The 17,437-nt window shown below is 33.7% G+C and overlaps 1 protein-coding gene across 1 annotated transcript in view; it reads right to left on the bottom strand.

Moving 5' to 3' along the window:
• Positions 1–12,587: 12,587 nt before the first annotated feature.
• Positions 12,588–17,437, bottom strand: part of LOC148939868 (dnaJ homolog subfamily C member 1) — a 68,093-nt gene continuing 63,243 nt past the window's right edge. The window contains exons 6-7 of the mRNA XM_089105769.1: positions 17,128–17,392; positions 12,588–12,827 (exon numbers count right to left, since the gene is read on the bottom strand). Coding sequence (XP_088961895.1) covers positions 12,690–12,827; positions 17,128–17,392 — 403 coding nt within the window. The 3' untranslated portion in view covers positions 12,588–12,689. The remainder of the gene's footprint in view (positions 12,828–17,127; positions 17,393–17,437) is intronic.

Raw genomic sequence — 17,437 nt, forward strand, 5'->3', positions numbered from 1 at the left:
TGGTTCATTCATAGTTTCTTCATTATTTTAGCTAGTCTAAAAAACAGAAGTTTGATACCAATAGATACATCAAAAGAATTGGAATTTTAAGCCGATTTTAAATATGTAAGTTTCATTAAGTTTCATTATACCCATCAAAAGTTACGAGCCTGAAAAAACTTGAAAAGGAAAAAACACCCCCTAAGAGTCATAAAATCTTAATGAAAATCACACCATCAGATTCAGCGTATCAGAGAACCTTACTGTAGAGGTTTCAAGCCCCTATCTAAAAAACGTGAAATTTTGTATTTTTTTGTCAGAAGAAAGATCACGGATGCGTGTTTATTAGCCCTTTTTTTTCTTTTTACCAGGGGTGATTGTATCAACCCAGTGGTCCTAGAATGTTGCAAGAGGACTCATTCAAACGGAAAATAAAAGTTCTAGTGCCCCTTTTTAATAAAAAAAAACAATTTTTTTTAAATGTCACTTTTTACAAAATACTGCATTTTTGATGTTTTTCATACTGCAGTCTTTTCAAAGATATTTGATTTTGAAGCAATTATCAAAAAGTTCGTGGTAACGGACAATATAGTAAGAGTGACTCGTCTCAATAGTAACCGAAACTCTAACAAGCGGAATTTTTAATATGAATTGATAAGTCAAAAGAATTTAAGTTTTATGCTGATTTTATATATATAAGTTTCATTAAGTTTACTCATATCCATCAAAAGTTACGAGCCTTAGAAAATTTGCTTTATTTAAAAAAAAAGAAAAAACACACCTTAAAAGTCATAGAATCTTAATGAAAATCCTACCATCAGAAAATTTTACTCTAGAGGTTTCAAGCTCCTATCTGCGAAAATGTAGAATTAGGTGTTTTTTGCAAGAAGAATCATCGCAGATGTGTGTTTATTCAAACGAAAATTTAAATTTCTAGTGCCTATTTAATCAGAAAATAAAAAAAAATTAAAAATAAAATAACTTTTTTTTTCAACAGCTCGTGGTCACGAACTGTATAGTAAGAGCGACTCGTCTCAAAGGTAACCGAAACTCTAAAAACAGAATTTTAATATCAATAGATACATCAAAAGAATTTGATTTTTATACTGATTTTAAATAAATAAATTTTATAAAGTTTACATTAAAAGACAATCATTGGAGTAACAAACCATTGCTTACATTGGACTTAGTTAGCTACTTGATTGTTTGATATATAAATCCGATTTACAGCGGTAGTTAGCAACTTAGTAAGAGACGATCACATCCAATGTTAAGAAATATAAAAACCCATAACTCCTAAAACAAGATTCAGATCAAAACAAGTCCTTTGGCTTAAACGACAAATACAATATATTTGCTTAAAAATCAAGAAAATTGACATTAACCACCCTATTCTCCACAAACGGCATCTTTTTTTCTTTCTTCTTTTCCACAGATAGCTTGGCACTGGAACATCATACAAAGTTGTTCAATGGCTCATTTTCAAAGAAAATCTCCAGATTTAGTGCCATTTGTACTTAATTTTTTTTTAAATAGAATCAATTTCTTACGAAAAACTTAATTTTTTATGTACAATATTGATCAATGACATCATAGTCGTTGAATGTAGTTAGTACATAAAGGCTCGATCATCGAATAAAGCTAAAACTAAGTAAAGGACAATTATTCCTCCGTATGCATCCACAGTGATGCATCCACAGTGATGTCTAATATTTCCCATTACATTCAAGCTATCTTTCAATTCAAGCTAGAAAAATACCTTGAAAATTTTAAAATTAGTTTGATTTTTGGTTAGGTTCTAACTACCCGACGTGGGATTTAATATGTATTTCCAGACCCAAAAATTCTATTTGTTTATATATCTTATTTTTCAGTTTTCAATCGCTAAAGTTATTATGTAAACTGCAAAAATATTTATGATATCTGAGCAATAATTTTATTCTTTTCATTCAGACTAACAAAATACCTGAAAATTTAAAAATTAGTTTTATTTTTTGTTAGGTTATGGGTACTTGATGTGAGACTTAAGTAATTATATTAAGATAATTAAGATAGTAATATGATGCCTTCTAAGCGAGTTATAAGTAATTTGAAAAAACAGTACTACACAAAAAACAGAGATAGCATCTTGAAAAGAGAAAAGCAAAGGTATTCAACCGACCAGGCGTATCGAGATGCAAAAATTGATAGTGACAAACAGCGTTATTATAATGATGAAGTTTATAGACATGCAAAAATTGAGAGTGACAAACAGCGTTATTATAATGATGAAATTTATAGACATGCGAAAATTGATAGTGACAAACAGCGTTATTATAATGATGAAGTTTATAGAAATGCGAAAATTGATAGTGACAAACAGCGTTATTATAATAATGAAGTTTATAGACATGCAAAAATTGATAGTGACAAACAGCGTTATTATAATGATGAAGTTTATAGACATGCAAAAATTGAGACAGCCAAACAAAAGAGCAAGGAACGGTATGATAATGATAAACATTACCGAAACAAACATAAGAAAAAAGTTCCTACCAGAATAATGGGTAGATTCCGGGGTGACAAAAGTTATAATGAAAAATTTAAAACCTCTGCGAGGCTTTACCAAAGAACGCATAAGGACAAAGTGAAAAATTACATTCAGAAGTCCAAGAAGATGGCAATAATGCATGCTGATCTTCGTAAATTGAGAAACATTACGAATGTTTTACCAGGATTAAGAAAAGTATTCAAAATTATAGATTAAAATTCTCTTTGAAAGAGCGGATGCTGTTGAAAAGTTGGCTAGAAATTCTCTGGCAAAACTTCATAGTAATATCCAACAATGTTCAAGAAGAAATCACAAAAATTCTCAATAAATAAGTATATTTGTATGTTAAGATTAAAATAAAAAAAAACTTCTGTTTAGAAACTCAAAAGAGTGAAATAGAGAAGAATCGGCAGATATTGATTTACCCTTATCTCCCTTAAACATATTAACGACAGAGCTTCTCAAAAATCTGGACACAAATAGTAGTGTTTAATTTAGTTTCACACCTCCTCTAGATGACCTGAAATGGAAAACTTGATACCATTCCCAAAAAAATCTGTTTACTTTCTTTGATAAATAAAAAAAAACTTTCCAAAAAATAAGTTTTTCAAAGAAAAGTAAAGGCCATTTTAAACTTAAGCTCAGCAGATACAAATACCTTTTAAAATTCAAACTCAAAACCTTTTAAAAATCTGGACACAAATAGTAGTGTTTAATTTAGTTTCATTTAAAAATCTGGTAAAAATCCAGATTTTTTACACCCTTTTAAAAACCTGGACACAAATAGTAGTGTTTAATTTAGTTTCATACCTCCTCTAGTTGACCTGAAATAGAAAACTTGATACCATTCGCAAAAGAAATCTGTTTACTTTCTTTGATAGCTTGGATACACTTACGCTACTTTGATTTGGTTAAATTTTAATAGCACAAGTAGCCCCGAAAGTTTGAACATAATACCCTCACTCGTTCCTGAGATACTTCTGAGATACCTTATTGGGAATTAGCATTAACACCGTGGAAAATGGGAGGGTGGGCGTGGTAGAGGGGGCTAGTTGCCCTCCAATCATTTTCGACTATTAAGAAGGGCATTAGCCATTTCTATTTTCAATCGAATGAGGCCTTTTCGAAGTTCCTAAGACAACTCATTCGATACGAATTGCCCTGGACTAAACAAAAAAAAAGAAAAAAATAATAATACATTGTACTCACATCGATCTTTACTTTTATGCCTTCCAATCACTTTCAACTATCAAAAAGGACACTAGCCCTTTCAATTTCCAATCGAATGAGCCCTTTTTGAGTTTTTACGACAACGCTTTCAATAAACACCTTATATGCCCCCAGGTCATAAGTTACAACCCTTGCCCTGAGGACTGTGAAGGGGTTGTCATCCTCGAATACCTAATTTCCAGAAATTCCAACTATGTTAAACAAAATGGCTATCTCAAAATTTTGAATGGATGTGCTTGGGGTGATGGTGGGCGTGGAAGGGGTGTTAGTTGTCTTCCAATCAATTTCGACTATTAAAAGGGGCACAAGCCACTCCAATTTCCAATCGAATGAGCCCTTTTCGAAGTTTCTATAACAACTCCTTCGATACGAAGTGCCCTGGTCTAAATACAAAAAAAAATACATTGTGCCAAAATCGTTCTTTACTTAAGCACCGCAATTGTGCTGCCGATGATTTCTAGTAGTTTTAGATTTTAATTATTATAGTAGCATATTTCTGCTGGTTTATAAATACGGCTTTTTTATAACTTGAATGCAGATAGTTTCTTTTGACTTAGCTCAACATAAGGGCTGTTTTTCCACTCATCAATGTGCTGAGATCTTACATCTTTTGTCAGAAAATGCTTAAAAGTGAAATCTTTGAACTAAGATCTTATATCTTTTGTCGTTTTTATGCAAAGGTCTTTCGTCATTCTGCTCTGATCAGCGGTCTGAGAACAATGATGAGCATACAAAGTTCTCTCATCATTGTTCTATATGGCAGAAAGAAGGCGTCTTTCACGCTTTTTGCTAACATCAGTGAGCTGTTAAGATCTTAGAACAAAGATGAGTTGAATAACGATAATCTTTGCAGAAAGATAAAAGATCTTAGATGTAAGATCTTAGTGCTAAAAACGGCCATATACTTATCAATGTTTCTCAAAATTTCACCTCAATGCTCTTAGCCTTTTCGAACACACCCAAAATTAAACATTCCCTCCTTCCCTAATGATAGACCAAAACTGTAAAAATGGACATGGTGTAATGGCATGGTGCATGGTGCAATAGAATGGTGCATAATTTATGTTCCTTGTCCCGGAGTCATGGCATCCCCAGAAGTATAGCTATTTGACCATGTGACTATTTAAATTAAATGATTTCTTTTCAAGATTTCTTTAAGTGTTAAGAGCAACTAAAAGGGAAAGCGGGAGGGTTGCAATCCCTTCCTCTTCAATATCCCTCTCAACATGCCTTTAACGTTCCAAGTTAATACCCTTAGGCCTTCCTTAGATATTGCTGTTTTGTCCTTTTCGACATCGCTCCTGTGTATAGTGTTTCTGTTTTGTTTGACATCCACCTTAACTTTTTTTTTTATAAGTTTCACCCTAATAGCCTTAGCCTTATTTTATAACCACGATCAAACATGCTTGCCCTCCAATCACTTTTGAATCTTAAATGAAGCACTAGAACTTTTATTTCCTAATCAAATGAGCCTCCTCAGAAGTTTATGCGACACCCTTCCATATGAAATGCCACTTGGAAAGTATTAATTATACGTTGAAACCTTATCGCCTTCTACTGTAAACAATGCTAGTGTGTGCTGTCGTTGATTCTGCTATAAGAATAAGGTATAAAATCACTTGGGTAAATGACTTATTCAAAACATTTTACAACGCAAAGGGTACTCAAAAGCCATAAATAGCCATTACATAAGAAATAGAAATAAAAGTTCCATAGCCATTAGCCATTTAGGAGTCATTAATAATCGATATGACATTGCAAAGGCACCTGGAAAACTTTCAACTTTGAAAACATGTAGTATTTAGAACCGAGATTAAGCTAATCCATCTTATATACCATTCGATACACCTTTCATATCACCCAGTCCACCAAGACCAAGATTAACAGATATATTTAAGTAACGGACATACGTCGGTTCACCGTCTTCAACATCAGGGGACAAATCATTCCTTTTCAAGATCTTTTATAATTTCGGTTGTATTTACTTTTTGAAAAATGTTTGACAAGCAACTCCACTCGTTTGGACACCCCTTAGTTGGTATTCATTGATGAAAGTGCAGTGCCTGTGCGGCAGTTTATCAATACCATCGCATAAAGTAATCTCAGCAGTTTGTTAAACATTGATGGGACCATCATATTAAACAGTGGTTCCCAATCTTTTTCAAATCCTGTAACCCCTAAAAAGATTTTGGTCGAGGTGTGCCTTCTCCCACGTAGAACTATCAACCCCCTATAATACTTGTAAGATATTATTTTTATCTTATTCGTCATCTTAATAAAGACTGAGCTTTAAAGGTACAAATTACAAATACAACACATATGAAAACTGAGTATATTTATAATGTTAGATTAAATGAAAAAAACAAGTTATTTTTTAACTGAAAATAAGGAGCGACATTAAAACTTAAAACGAATAGAAATTATTCCGTATATGAAAGGGGCTGTCAATGCCTCGCTCTTTACGCTAAAGTTCTTTATTGTTTAAAAAAAATAAAGTTGTGAGACAGAGTCAAACTTTAGCGTAAAGAGCGAGACGCTGAAGAGGGGACAGCCCCTTTCATATACGGAATAGTTTCTGTTCGTTTTAAGTTTTAATGTCGCTCCTTACTTTCAGTTAAAAAAAACTTGTTTTTTTTATTTAATTTCTCAACATTTTTGAATTAATGCAGCTTTGATTTTGGTTCACCGTCCATAAATAATTAAAAAAATTTGCATATTAATTTTACTTTTTTTTTTTTTTTTTATTATTTAATTTCTGATCGATTGTTTAAACAATGCTGGGAAATCGGGTACCCCCTTCATAGCAATATCCCTTCCCCCATGAAAACTTCCTCTATGGAAAAATCCTCCAACGTAACCTCCGACCCCCCTTCAAAAACCAGAAAAAATCCCCCCTGAAAAGTTCTGTATACTCCCCAATAACCAATACTATATGTAGACATTAGGTAAAGTTCATAACTTGCAGACTTTCCCCCGGGGACTGGAGGGACTAAGTCATCCTCAAGGACATATTTATTGTATTTTTCAACCATGCTGAACAAAATGGTTATCTCAAAATTTTGATCGGGTGACTTTGGGAAAAAATGAACGTGGGAGAGGGCCTAGTTGTCCTCCATTTTTTTTGGTTACTTAAAAAGGGCACTAGATCTTTTAATTTCTGTTAGAATGAGCCCTCCCGCGGTATTCTAGAACCACTGACTGGACACGATCCCCCCTGGAAAAAAAAACACCAACAAACAAAAAAAACAACAAATAAGCACGTATCCGTGATCTTTCTTCTGGCAATTAATACAAAATTCCACATTTTTGCAGATAGGAGCTTGAGATGTCAATAGTTCTCTGATACGCTGAATCTGATATTGTGATTTTCATTAAAGTTCTATGACTTTTAGGGGGTGTTCCCCCCTTTTTCCAAAAATAAGACAAATTTCCTCAGGCGCGTAACTTTTGATGGGTAAGACTAAACTTGATGCAACTTATATATTTGAAATCAGCATAAAAATTTAACTCTTTTGACGCATCTATTGATATCAAAATTCTGTTTTTTAGAGTTTCGGTTACTATTGAGCCGGGTTACTCCTTGCTTTCAGTTCGTTACCACGAACTGTTTGAATCAAGACTAAATCTAACTAAAATTCTTTTTTAAACGAACATTAAAAGAAACAGAAGGCGTAAGTTACTGCTATAAGTCAGAAAAAAAATCTAAACCTAGATTGGGTACATTTTTTAACATAATCTAAGAGTAACAGAACATTTTGCATTGCTATTTTTAAACTATTTAGCATGAACATTTAACAGGCTACTTAAAACTTCTCAATGAGATCCTTGAGATTGGATTTGAGCAAAGATTTTTAAATAACATAATGATGAGAGGTAGAGCCTTAAATCTGGAGCTGCATCAAGTCTATTTCTATTTTTTTTTTTCTTGATGAATACATATCATGAAAATGCCCTATCAGCAAGCACTGGTCTTTGGAAAGGCAGCAAACACTTCAAAGCTTTATCACTGATGCTTTTATATTCTTTCGTTGCTTGTATCCAGAATTCAGTTTATTCAGAATTCAGTTACAGGTTTAAAAATGGAAACGCAGAGAAGAGCCTGTTGAATTTCAGTTAATGCTTGTTTAACTGAGATTAACAAGCTGGTTGCTTGAAAAAAAAAATTTTGTCAAAGGGATTTGAAATCCGCATTTCTACACTATTTCGCTCCCAAAAGTATTTCCTGATTAATATTTTAAGAGCTTTTAAGTATGATGTAATACCACATATGACTTCCTTTGATAGTTTGGCGTTGTTCTCCGTCAAAAACTATGAAGTTTTTCGAAACTTTAGACTGGTTCTCGTATATCTCAGGCTGAAGAGTCTGATCACACTGAAGAGTCTGATAATGAATCGGGGAAAAGTGATACTGCAGGGAAAGATTCGAACTCTTCAGCATTACTTCTCTCCGATTCCTATTTCCCGTTTCTTGTTAAAACAACAATTACACAAAAACAACCAAAAAACAACCACAACTTAAAAAAAATGTAAGTTAAAAACTCTCTGCGTTTGTATTTAATATTTTAAGTACCTTTATTGGTTTGTGATGGAATATATAAGCTAGAAGTTGTTCCTTTCAGATTTTAGGTGAAATTGCATTTTTTTTTCTTATAGCGCAAAGCATATACACATTTAATTCTGTCAGTCTATTTAATTTTCAGAATTAGATTCAGAATAGATTTGGAGAACAAGAAAAAGAACTGTAGCTTTCGCACCCAAATCGTTGCGTTGCACCAAATCTTTTGTAAGCGTATCAACAATCTCGGTAAACGCATAATCAGACGGAAGCATAACTCCAAGGCTTTTTGACAATGAAACAACTGGAAATGCAACTGGGGAAGATTCGAAGTCATGCTTTATTGGGCAAAGATGGACTCCCTAAAAACTTTTAAAAGAGATGAGCTGTCAAAAATAATTCCAAAGGTTAAACATTTTTTGTAATGTTTCCACTGCCAAGTGCCACCAACTCATTGCAGTGCCAAGCCACCTGAAGCCAATGCATCCAACGCGTAAGCTCCTCATGTAAGATAAGCTGCTCACTTGACCGATCTCCTCATTACCCAACATCCCCTCTTCACCTATATTTGTTCCTAGTTTAAGCGACTTAGTCTTCTTAAGATTAATTTTCAAACCTCACATTCTTGCACCCTGAACTCACAAAATCTCCAAAAATAACTCATGTTGCTACCATTTTTATTTAGGACACTATCATCTGCATAATCTAAAATGTTTGCACAAAAGCAACATCACTGTGACAGTATGTCTACTTGTAAAAACCTGTTAAAAAAAGAACATTTAAGTAACATTTTAAATAATAGTGCAGCATTGCTTTAAAAATTTTCGGAGGAAGTTTCCAAGGGGTGGGGGAATTCTGCGGGGACCAAATCTTCCATATTAAAATGAATTTCATTTGGATATATCTTCCCGACTATTTTCATACATAGTCAAAACAAATTAATAAGGTATTTTACACACATGTGCGGTAAAATACAATTTATTCAGTATACATACTTTACTGAATACTTTATGGGGGAAAGCATGACTTTCGAATCAGAAATCGATGTTGCATTTATCGATTCAGTATACTATGTTTTTTTTCGATTTAACGACTTGATTTCTCAATTGGGGTAAATTTTGGTGAGGGGGAGCAAAATAATGGCTGATGGTCAGCTGGAGGACAAATACACTGTAAAAGAAAAATATATATAAGAAAACTATATAAAAGAAAAAGAAAAACTATATAAATGTAAAAGAAATAAGAAAAATATATAAAAGAAAAACATAACAAAAAAGAGATATCACTGTCTCATACTTCCGTAGTAAAAAGTTTGCTTTAATTCTATGGTTTATTTTTGCAATTTTTTTGCAGGACAGTTGTACAATTCTTAATACGTATATCAGATCAGGGAGCCATTAAACTCCAACTTCTGTAACCATTTTTACGCTAATTCGTTGTTCCTGTGTCAAATTTTGCAGCCGTGAGAAGAACACAAAACCTGATAATTTTTTTATATATAATTTCTTTGGTTTCTGCAGACTTAGGTAACCGATTTCATTTGGTTTCTGCAGATTGAAATTAGTGTATGAATAGGTCAAAAGGCTGTTTTACTAAAATGCTCTAAAGACTGACAGTAGCTTTTGCAAAGTTTAGAGCTTGATTAACCCTTTGAACAATAAACAGGTTGTTAAGAACAATAAACAGGTTGTTAAGAACAATAAACAGGTTGTTAACAGCCAAACAGGTTGTTAACAATAAACAGGTTGTTAAGAAGAGTCTTAGGTCTGAATACTCAAAAGAAAATCGTACTTTCTTATATAATTTCTTTCTTAAATAATTTTAAGAGAGTATATTTATTACTGGCTTAAAAGATCGAAAAGTTTCGGATTCAAAACATTTCTTACAAGCAGGGCCGGAAAAAAAGCGATTGGAACGATTGGGCCCAGTCGGGCCCCGCGTTTATAAGGACCCCGGGCCGCCATTAAAAAAAATAATTGATTTCCGAAATTGTCCAATGTTCTTAACAATTTCAGAAGGTGTTGCTTCTGGAGAGAGATCATTTTTCAGGCTAAAACCAATAAAGAAAAAAAAACAAAAAACTATGTGATATCAACAATTGATCAGGATAGACTAAATAGTTTAGCAGTTATGTTGACTGAAAGTGATAACACAAGGAAAATAGATTTTCAAACCGTTTTAGAAGCATTTGCAGAACAAAAATTTTGAAAAATGCAAATTCACGTGCGCTACATCACCATATTTGGTGTTGTGAATTTCAATAGACATTTTCAGCGGTTTCATAATACCTAGAGGACACAAACGTAAATTAACGTTAGCTCAAAATGAATACAAAAAAGAACAAAACCGTAAGCTCAAAATGAACAAACTGGACCATCAAATGAGACAAGATCAAGAGAACGACCTGATAAGTGTAAATGTACGACAGGTGATAATGAACAACCTAGACCACCAAAAATGATAAAATCAATTCAAGCAACTAAGGCAAAAGGCCCTGAAGAAATATCTGAAGCAATGACAAAATAAAATAAATATAAAAGGGATTTGTAGTGAAAGTACTAGCGAAACTTAAAATTATAACAATTCAAAAACAAAACTGAATAATATATAAATTTGCAGTAAAAAGACATGTGGCAGCGAGAATCACAACGACTCGAAAACGAAAGTGAAGAACAACAAAAAATATATGGTTACAAAACATGCGACAATGAGGATCAGAACAAATCAAAATGAAAATGAAGAACAGGGAAATGTGTGATCACAACGTTAGAAAATATACGACCGCGAGAACAAAGAAATATGCAGTTAAAAGAAAATTAGCAGCGAGAATTACAAACAACAGCAGGAGTCAGAACTTGCCAAAGCTGAAAGTGAAGAACGGAGAATTGTAGGGTTACCAGACACGCTAAAGCAAGCATCAAGAGTGTCAAAAATGACAGTGAAGAATAAAGAAGTGTGCTGCCAAAGGACAGCGAGAAGAAAGTGCAGAAGAAAAAAGATACTTGTGTACTGAATGGTACACACTCGAGAACAAACCAGTTATATCGTCTCTATTAAGAGACAATTAGCTTATGCTCAGTGGAAAACAAGTGACGGGTGACAAAATTCATTTGACTTATATAGTTTAGGCTATATATTTGCAAATTACGGGGGGGGGGGGGGGGATGGTAAAGTATTTTGACAGCCTGAATTTAGAAAACAATTCTTACTTTGTAATATACTGATTAATTTTAGCTAACAAGTTTTGTATGCACACCCACTATACTTTACCCCCCCCCTTTAATGTGCAAATATATAGCCTAAATTTGTTTTTAAAGTATTATATTGTCATTGTATTTTGGTATATTTCATTAGGACTGACCTAACTTCTCTTTTCGAGTGTGTACCATTTATGTACACAAGTGCCGAAAAAATATTGTTAGAAGAACAGCACCATCACAATCTTCGATGGCAGAAAATCATGGCATAGAACCCAGTAAAAACCTACAAACATGCCGTAAACTACGCAAGTGTTATTTACAAAGTCATTGGGACCCTTCAAATCTGCATGTATTCACTGTGGAGTCCTCCATTATCCCACAGGAAAGGTAGTCAACAAAGATAATTTATTCGGGAGCTGCCGCCTGCTTGGTCGAATTACATTCCTGCGTCAACAATTTCCCAATGGATTTGTATGGCCTGTTATAGGCCATCACTTGCTCAGTTCCATAAACACATCCGAAACTGAAACTCATGTTTTTCTTTAGTTTCATTCAACGTAAACGATGATCGAACCATCAACAGTCAAATTGTTTCCAGCTTCAAAATAGCTGGACAAATTTTATATGGAGAAATGCACTGCTAGACCCCAATGGAGATGTAAAAGAACACATTTCACATCTTTTAAATTATTAGATCAGTTGTATCCCAACAGATCTGAAGGAAGAAATATTGTGAGACACAAACAGCTATGCTAAAGGTTAAATCAAAATGCAATATGTACACACATATATATATATATATATATATATATATATATATATATATATATATATATATATATATATATATATATATATATATATATATATATATATATATATATATATATATATATATATATATATATATATATATATATATATATATATATGGATGGGATATGTGTCCAAGGATGGAGTCTAAGGCCACTATAGGCAACATCTCGATAGAGAAGATTTAATTTTTCCTTTTTGGTTTGCCATTTTTATCTAACCAAGCACGTCAAGGTTTTGATTTTTGACGAACAAAGAGTCACAGTAATCTTAAAATAAAAAAAATATAAAAGCTGAAAAGTTAATAACAATTTACTCCATCACAAAATGAGTAATAAAAGAGCTAGTTGAATTAAAAAAATGTTCCTAGTTGTAAAATAGCTCAAGATTCATCTGGTTGAGATTCTTTCATGTTTTCATCTTCTTGTAGACTTTCGTTTACTTTTCTCTCTTCTTCTTCCTCCTCTTTCTTCTTTCGAATCAATTCTGCCAAATATCTGATCCGAAGCATACATTCTTCCTGTAAACAAATAAAACTTATTGATTTGCACTAAAGACACAAACCACCTGCCAAGAGCAACCCCCAGAGCCTTCAGATATAGCCCGCCTCAGGTCCGTAAGCAGGGAAAAAAGGCCTTGTTCTTATGTGCTCGAAGAAGATCCTTTTAAAACGATATCAAACAATTTTCGATTGTGAATTCAAACCTGAAGAAGTTGTATAGTATATAGGCAAACGGGAGATCTTTGTCGCAAACAGACATCCCGTCGCTTGCAGACGGGATCCCGTTGCGTTATACTTCTTAAGCTCTTCAATTTTAGAGTTAGTCTGTGTAAGGAGAGAACAAAATATAATTTAATAACGTCATGTTAATGTTAGTTGGACGAATATTATCTTCTTACATGCATTTTTAAACGAATTTACTAGCGCGGAAAAACTGTAGGGGGGAACTTGCTGAACCCCTGCCTTCCCTGCTTACGGACCTGGCTGAAAATTAAAAGCCCATTTTTGGCTCACCAGAATACTGAGTTCCCAGGTCTACAATACATGATAATTCCCAGTGTCCCCCTTTTTCGCATTAAGACCTTATTCTCAGACGTGAAGTGGAAAACACCAACGAAAGCTTTTCGCTCGGTTATGACAAGAATTGAACTTCGATTCGGGAGGAGAATTTCATTTCGTAAAGAGAATTTCACAGAACTTCGGTCCGGAGGCAGAATTTCACGTCTTTCGATATTAAAAGTGTCACCATGTGGGCAAATATTCGTTCCCCTCCTATTTCTTACTACGGTTGAATAACAAATTAGTCCTGCCCAAGAAATTTGTTTATGATAAATAAAAGCTTCCTGTTTATGTACTGGAAAAGACTAAGCTGTGTTTATGCACAACTAAGTCAAAAATGGTTTAATTTTATATAGGATTTGACTTTAAAAAAACATGTTTTTTAATTACAAAAGTGAGTAGATATAGCAATTTCCTTTAACATAAGCCCTTTAAAAGCTTTCTATGATGTTCCAACGTCCCGATAGCAGGGGGAGAAAAAAAAAGAAAAAAAGAAAGCACATCTTCCTTCCCATGCACGTGCTTCCCATGCAAAAAAACGATTTTCCTTGTTGTTCAGGCAAGGGGAATGTAAGTTTCATGTCTGGGGCTTTCGGCCAAGGGGATTCTCTCTTTTTTATTTTGATACGATTTAGCCTCAAAATAGTTAGTTTTGAGTCACTATCGGTCAAGATTCGTCCTTTATTAGGTTGCCGCTGCCGTTGCAACTACGGTTTGCTTTATATGTATTTTGTTTTTTAGAGTCAGCCTATGCATTCTGTTTGTTAGTCAGTCTAGCATGCCCATAGCAAAGAAGTAGTAAAGAGCAAAATCTCACCTGTGGTCATTTATTGTAATTATTTATTGTAAATTATTATAAATTATCGCAAATTATTGTAAATTATTGCAAGTTAGTGTAATTATTGAAATTAAACTATTGTTATTTATTGTAAATTACCGCAAAGAGATGGGCATAGAATCCTTTGATTGCAGCCATTAAGGCTCTAGTGCCTCATCATTTAGCCGACAATGACCACATAAGACTGGACGAGGACAAATTCAATTACGAATACAAAAAAAAAATTGTTTTATTCGTCAGTGATAAAACAGATCAGGGGCATCCATCCGCCCCTTGTGCTCTGATTGACATCACAGGAAAACACTCAAGATAGCTATAATATTCGTATTATATATAGTCATCTTGGTTGCACGGGTAGCTGCAACTTAGTAAAGAACGAGCCTCGTTGCATAGCACTGTATATATAATTAGCAGTAAGTTTACCGCAGATAATTTCTGGCTCTTCATTCTCGGTGCGAACAGACTGGTCCTCCCACTTCTTCTTGCATTAGCGCGTACAAACAGGTCCTCTCATCTGATCTGCCATCAGCGGTCCAATTACCCTGGAACTCGTATTTTGGCAGAAACTTTTTCAAAATACCTTTGAAACCAACTTGAGACTTCGAAACCTACTTTTAATTCCTAAAAACATCTAATAATAACATTGCACTACTAATTACTGATTTTCATATATGTATTGAAATACATTAATTCAAAATTAGTTTCTTCAAAATTTAGTGTTCCAACGTTGAAGCCAAGTTTCGCGTTCAAGAGAAATCTGACTTGTCCACCCGTGAAAAGATCTAATGTCGCTCATGTTCCTACGTTCTCTGGAGCACTCGCACCTCGGTCCGGGTTTTTATAATGGGTGAGATAGGGAAAGATCACACTGCTTATATATACAGCGGTGCATAGTAACAAAAAATTAAAAACACCTGTTTTGAACAAAAATGGCTGGTCAGACAAAATTTTTCTTTGCTCCAAGACTCTTCGGGGGTTGAACAGTCATTACAGGTGACATCTGTAAACGAGGGATAGTGACATTTTCAATACACAATTATTTTTTTTCAATTAGCATACCTGCATACAAAATGAAATAAACGAAATACCGCTCATCAATATTTCCCCAAAGCTGAAGCTTGTTACAAAAATAAATGAAAACACAACATAGTATTGAGAAAAAATGCCATTTATAGCCGATTCAGAAATGGTAACTATTTTCTCAATTAGTCTTAATAGTAAAATTCTATTTCGAAAATAACTTTATAGAAATTTTTAAAAATAGCTTTAAGCCCCTCAAACGAAAGAAATCACTTTTTTGCATCGGTAGCACTAATATTTCCTCTTTTCTTTCCCTTTTTTCCTTCTTCGCTGCTTAATGGGTACTGGAATATCAGAGAGCTGTTTAGGGGCTCTTTGGAAATGAAATTGATACATCTAGTACCTTTTATAATTAGAAAACATAATGATAAAATAAAAGTTCAAAATAGGGATAAAATCCTTTTTATTAGACAGTTTATAATAAATTTCACAAAAAATACCAGATATTTCGGTCACACATACAGTGACCGTCATCAGTAGTAAAACTAAACTAAAACAATTAAAAACAAAAGTTTATATACTAAATCAAATAAAACTACATATTGTTTAAATCTCTAATTCTTTTCAAAGCAAAGGTGGAAGCTATTCTCTTTGACCTTCTTGGATTCGGTTCATTAGCTTTCAGTGATATAACATTTGGACAGAGGTCAACTACATTGGGTGAATTGAACTTTACTCTGTCAGATTTTAATAAATTATCATAGATAGAGTTCAGCAAATATTCACCTGTATTCTGATTCAAAGCAATATTCCTGAATAAGATTTTCTTCATTTCAAGAGTTTCATGAAAATTTTGCTTTACACCCCGATCCCTAGAAATCAAAGAGACATTCTTGAATAAAATAAAATGGTCTGGAAAATTAAAAATATGTTCTGAAAGGGCTGAAGTAAAATCTTCAGACTTGGAATCTTGCTCTAATGCCAAAGAGATAGAATCTTTGTGTTGTAATAATCTCGTTTCCAAATTATGGTTACTACGTCCCACATATGAGCTTCTGCAAGTACATGGGATCTGATTAACACCACTTTGTTACCCCAGTGAATTTAGATCCTTCCCAGAATTTAGAAAACTACCCAAAGTATTATTACTCTTTAAAGCTACCCTTAGACCATTGCTTTGTAAAATTCTTTTAAGTTTTTCACTTAACCCGGGTACATATGGTAAGGAACGAAGAAATAGAATCTTTATGCTGTAACAATCTCATTTCCAAACTCTGGTTACTACGTCCAACATATGAGCTTTTGCAAGTACATGGGATCTGATTGACACCACTTTGTTACCCCAGTGAAGTTAGATCCTTCCCAGAATTAAGAAAACTACCCAAAGTATTATTACTCTTTAAAGCTACCCTTAGACCATTGCTTTGTAAAATTCTTTTAAGTTTTTCACTTAACCCGGGTACATATGGTAAGGAACAAAAAACATTCTTCTCCCGAGTTGTCTCCAAGACTTCCTTAGAAATCTCTAGAAACCTTTTTCTTCTTTTTGAAAAAGTCTGGTTAATTAACCATTCTGGATACATATTGCTTATTAGTATTTTCCTTAGAAAAGACAACTCCTCTTATGCTATCGACAAAAACATAATACAATTTTGACTAAAAACTGCATCGTCGTATTAGGATGATGCTATAATTGGTATAAAATTATATTTGAGTGCGTCTACAACACGCTCCAATTCATTTTTTACTATATGAAAAAATCGAAGGTTTTTTCCAGTATGTGATTAAAAATCATGTTTGCAGATGTAGCTGCAATCTAGTACAAAACGAGCCCCCACCCCACCCCCAAAAACACGTTTTAAAAATGACTAATGAAAAAAATTGTCATTGAAAACCCACTACCTTCGTTTTTCCTGGAACGGCCTTGGCGACTTTGTCCCATCTTTCTAAAGAGCCCTTTGGATACTGACCAAGGGCAGTTTCTAATGCTTTTTGCTGCTTTTGACTCCAATTACTATCTGCTGCTGCATCACTTGCCAACGCCTCTTGAGCGAACTTGCCCCCTTTGGTTTTAACCTTTTTCTTAATTAATGCAGTTTCTTCTTCTTCTTCATCATTAGGTTGGTTACAGTTATCTTCTGCAGCATTTTCAAATCTAGGCTCTGACCTAAAAATAGAAATAATCAGAATCAGCCAACCAATTTATTTGTAA

The sequence above is a fragment of the Artemia sp. Qi Xiang Cuo genome, chromosome 20 (assembly GCF_049724085.1).
Source record: "Artemia sp. Qi Xiang Cuo chromosome 20, ASM4972408v1, whole genome shotgun sequence".
In the NCBI taxonomy this organism is placed as follows: Eukaryota; Metazoa; Arthropoda; class Branchiopoda; order Anostraca; family Artemiidae; genus Artemia; species Artemia sp. Qi Xiang Cuo.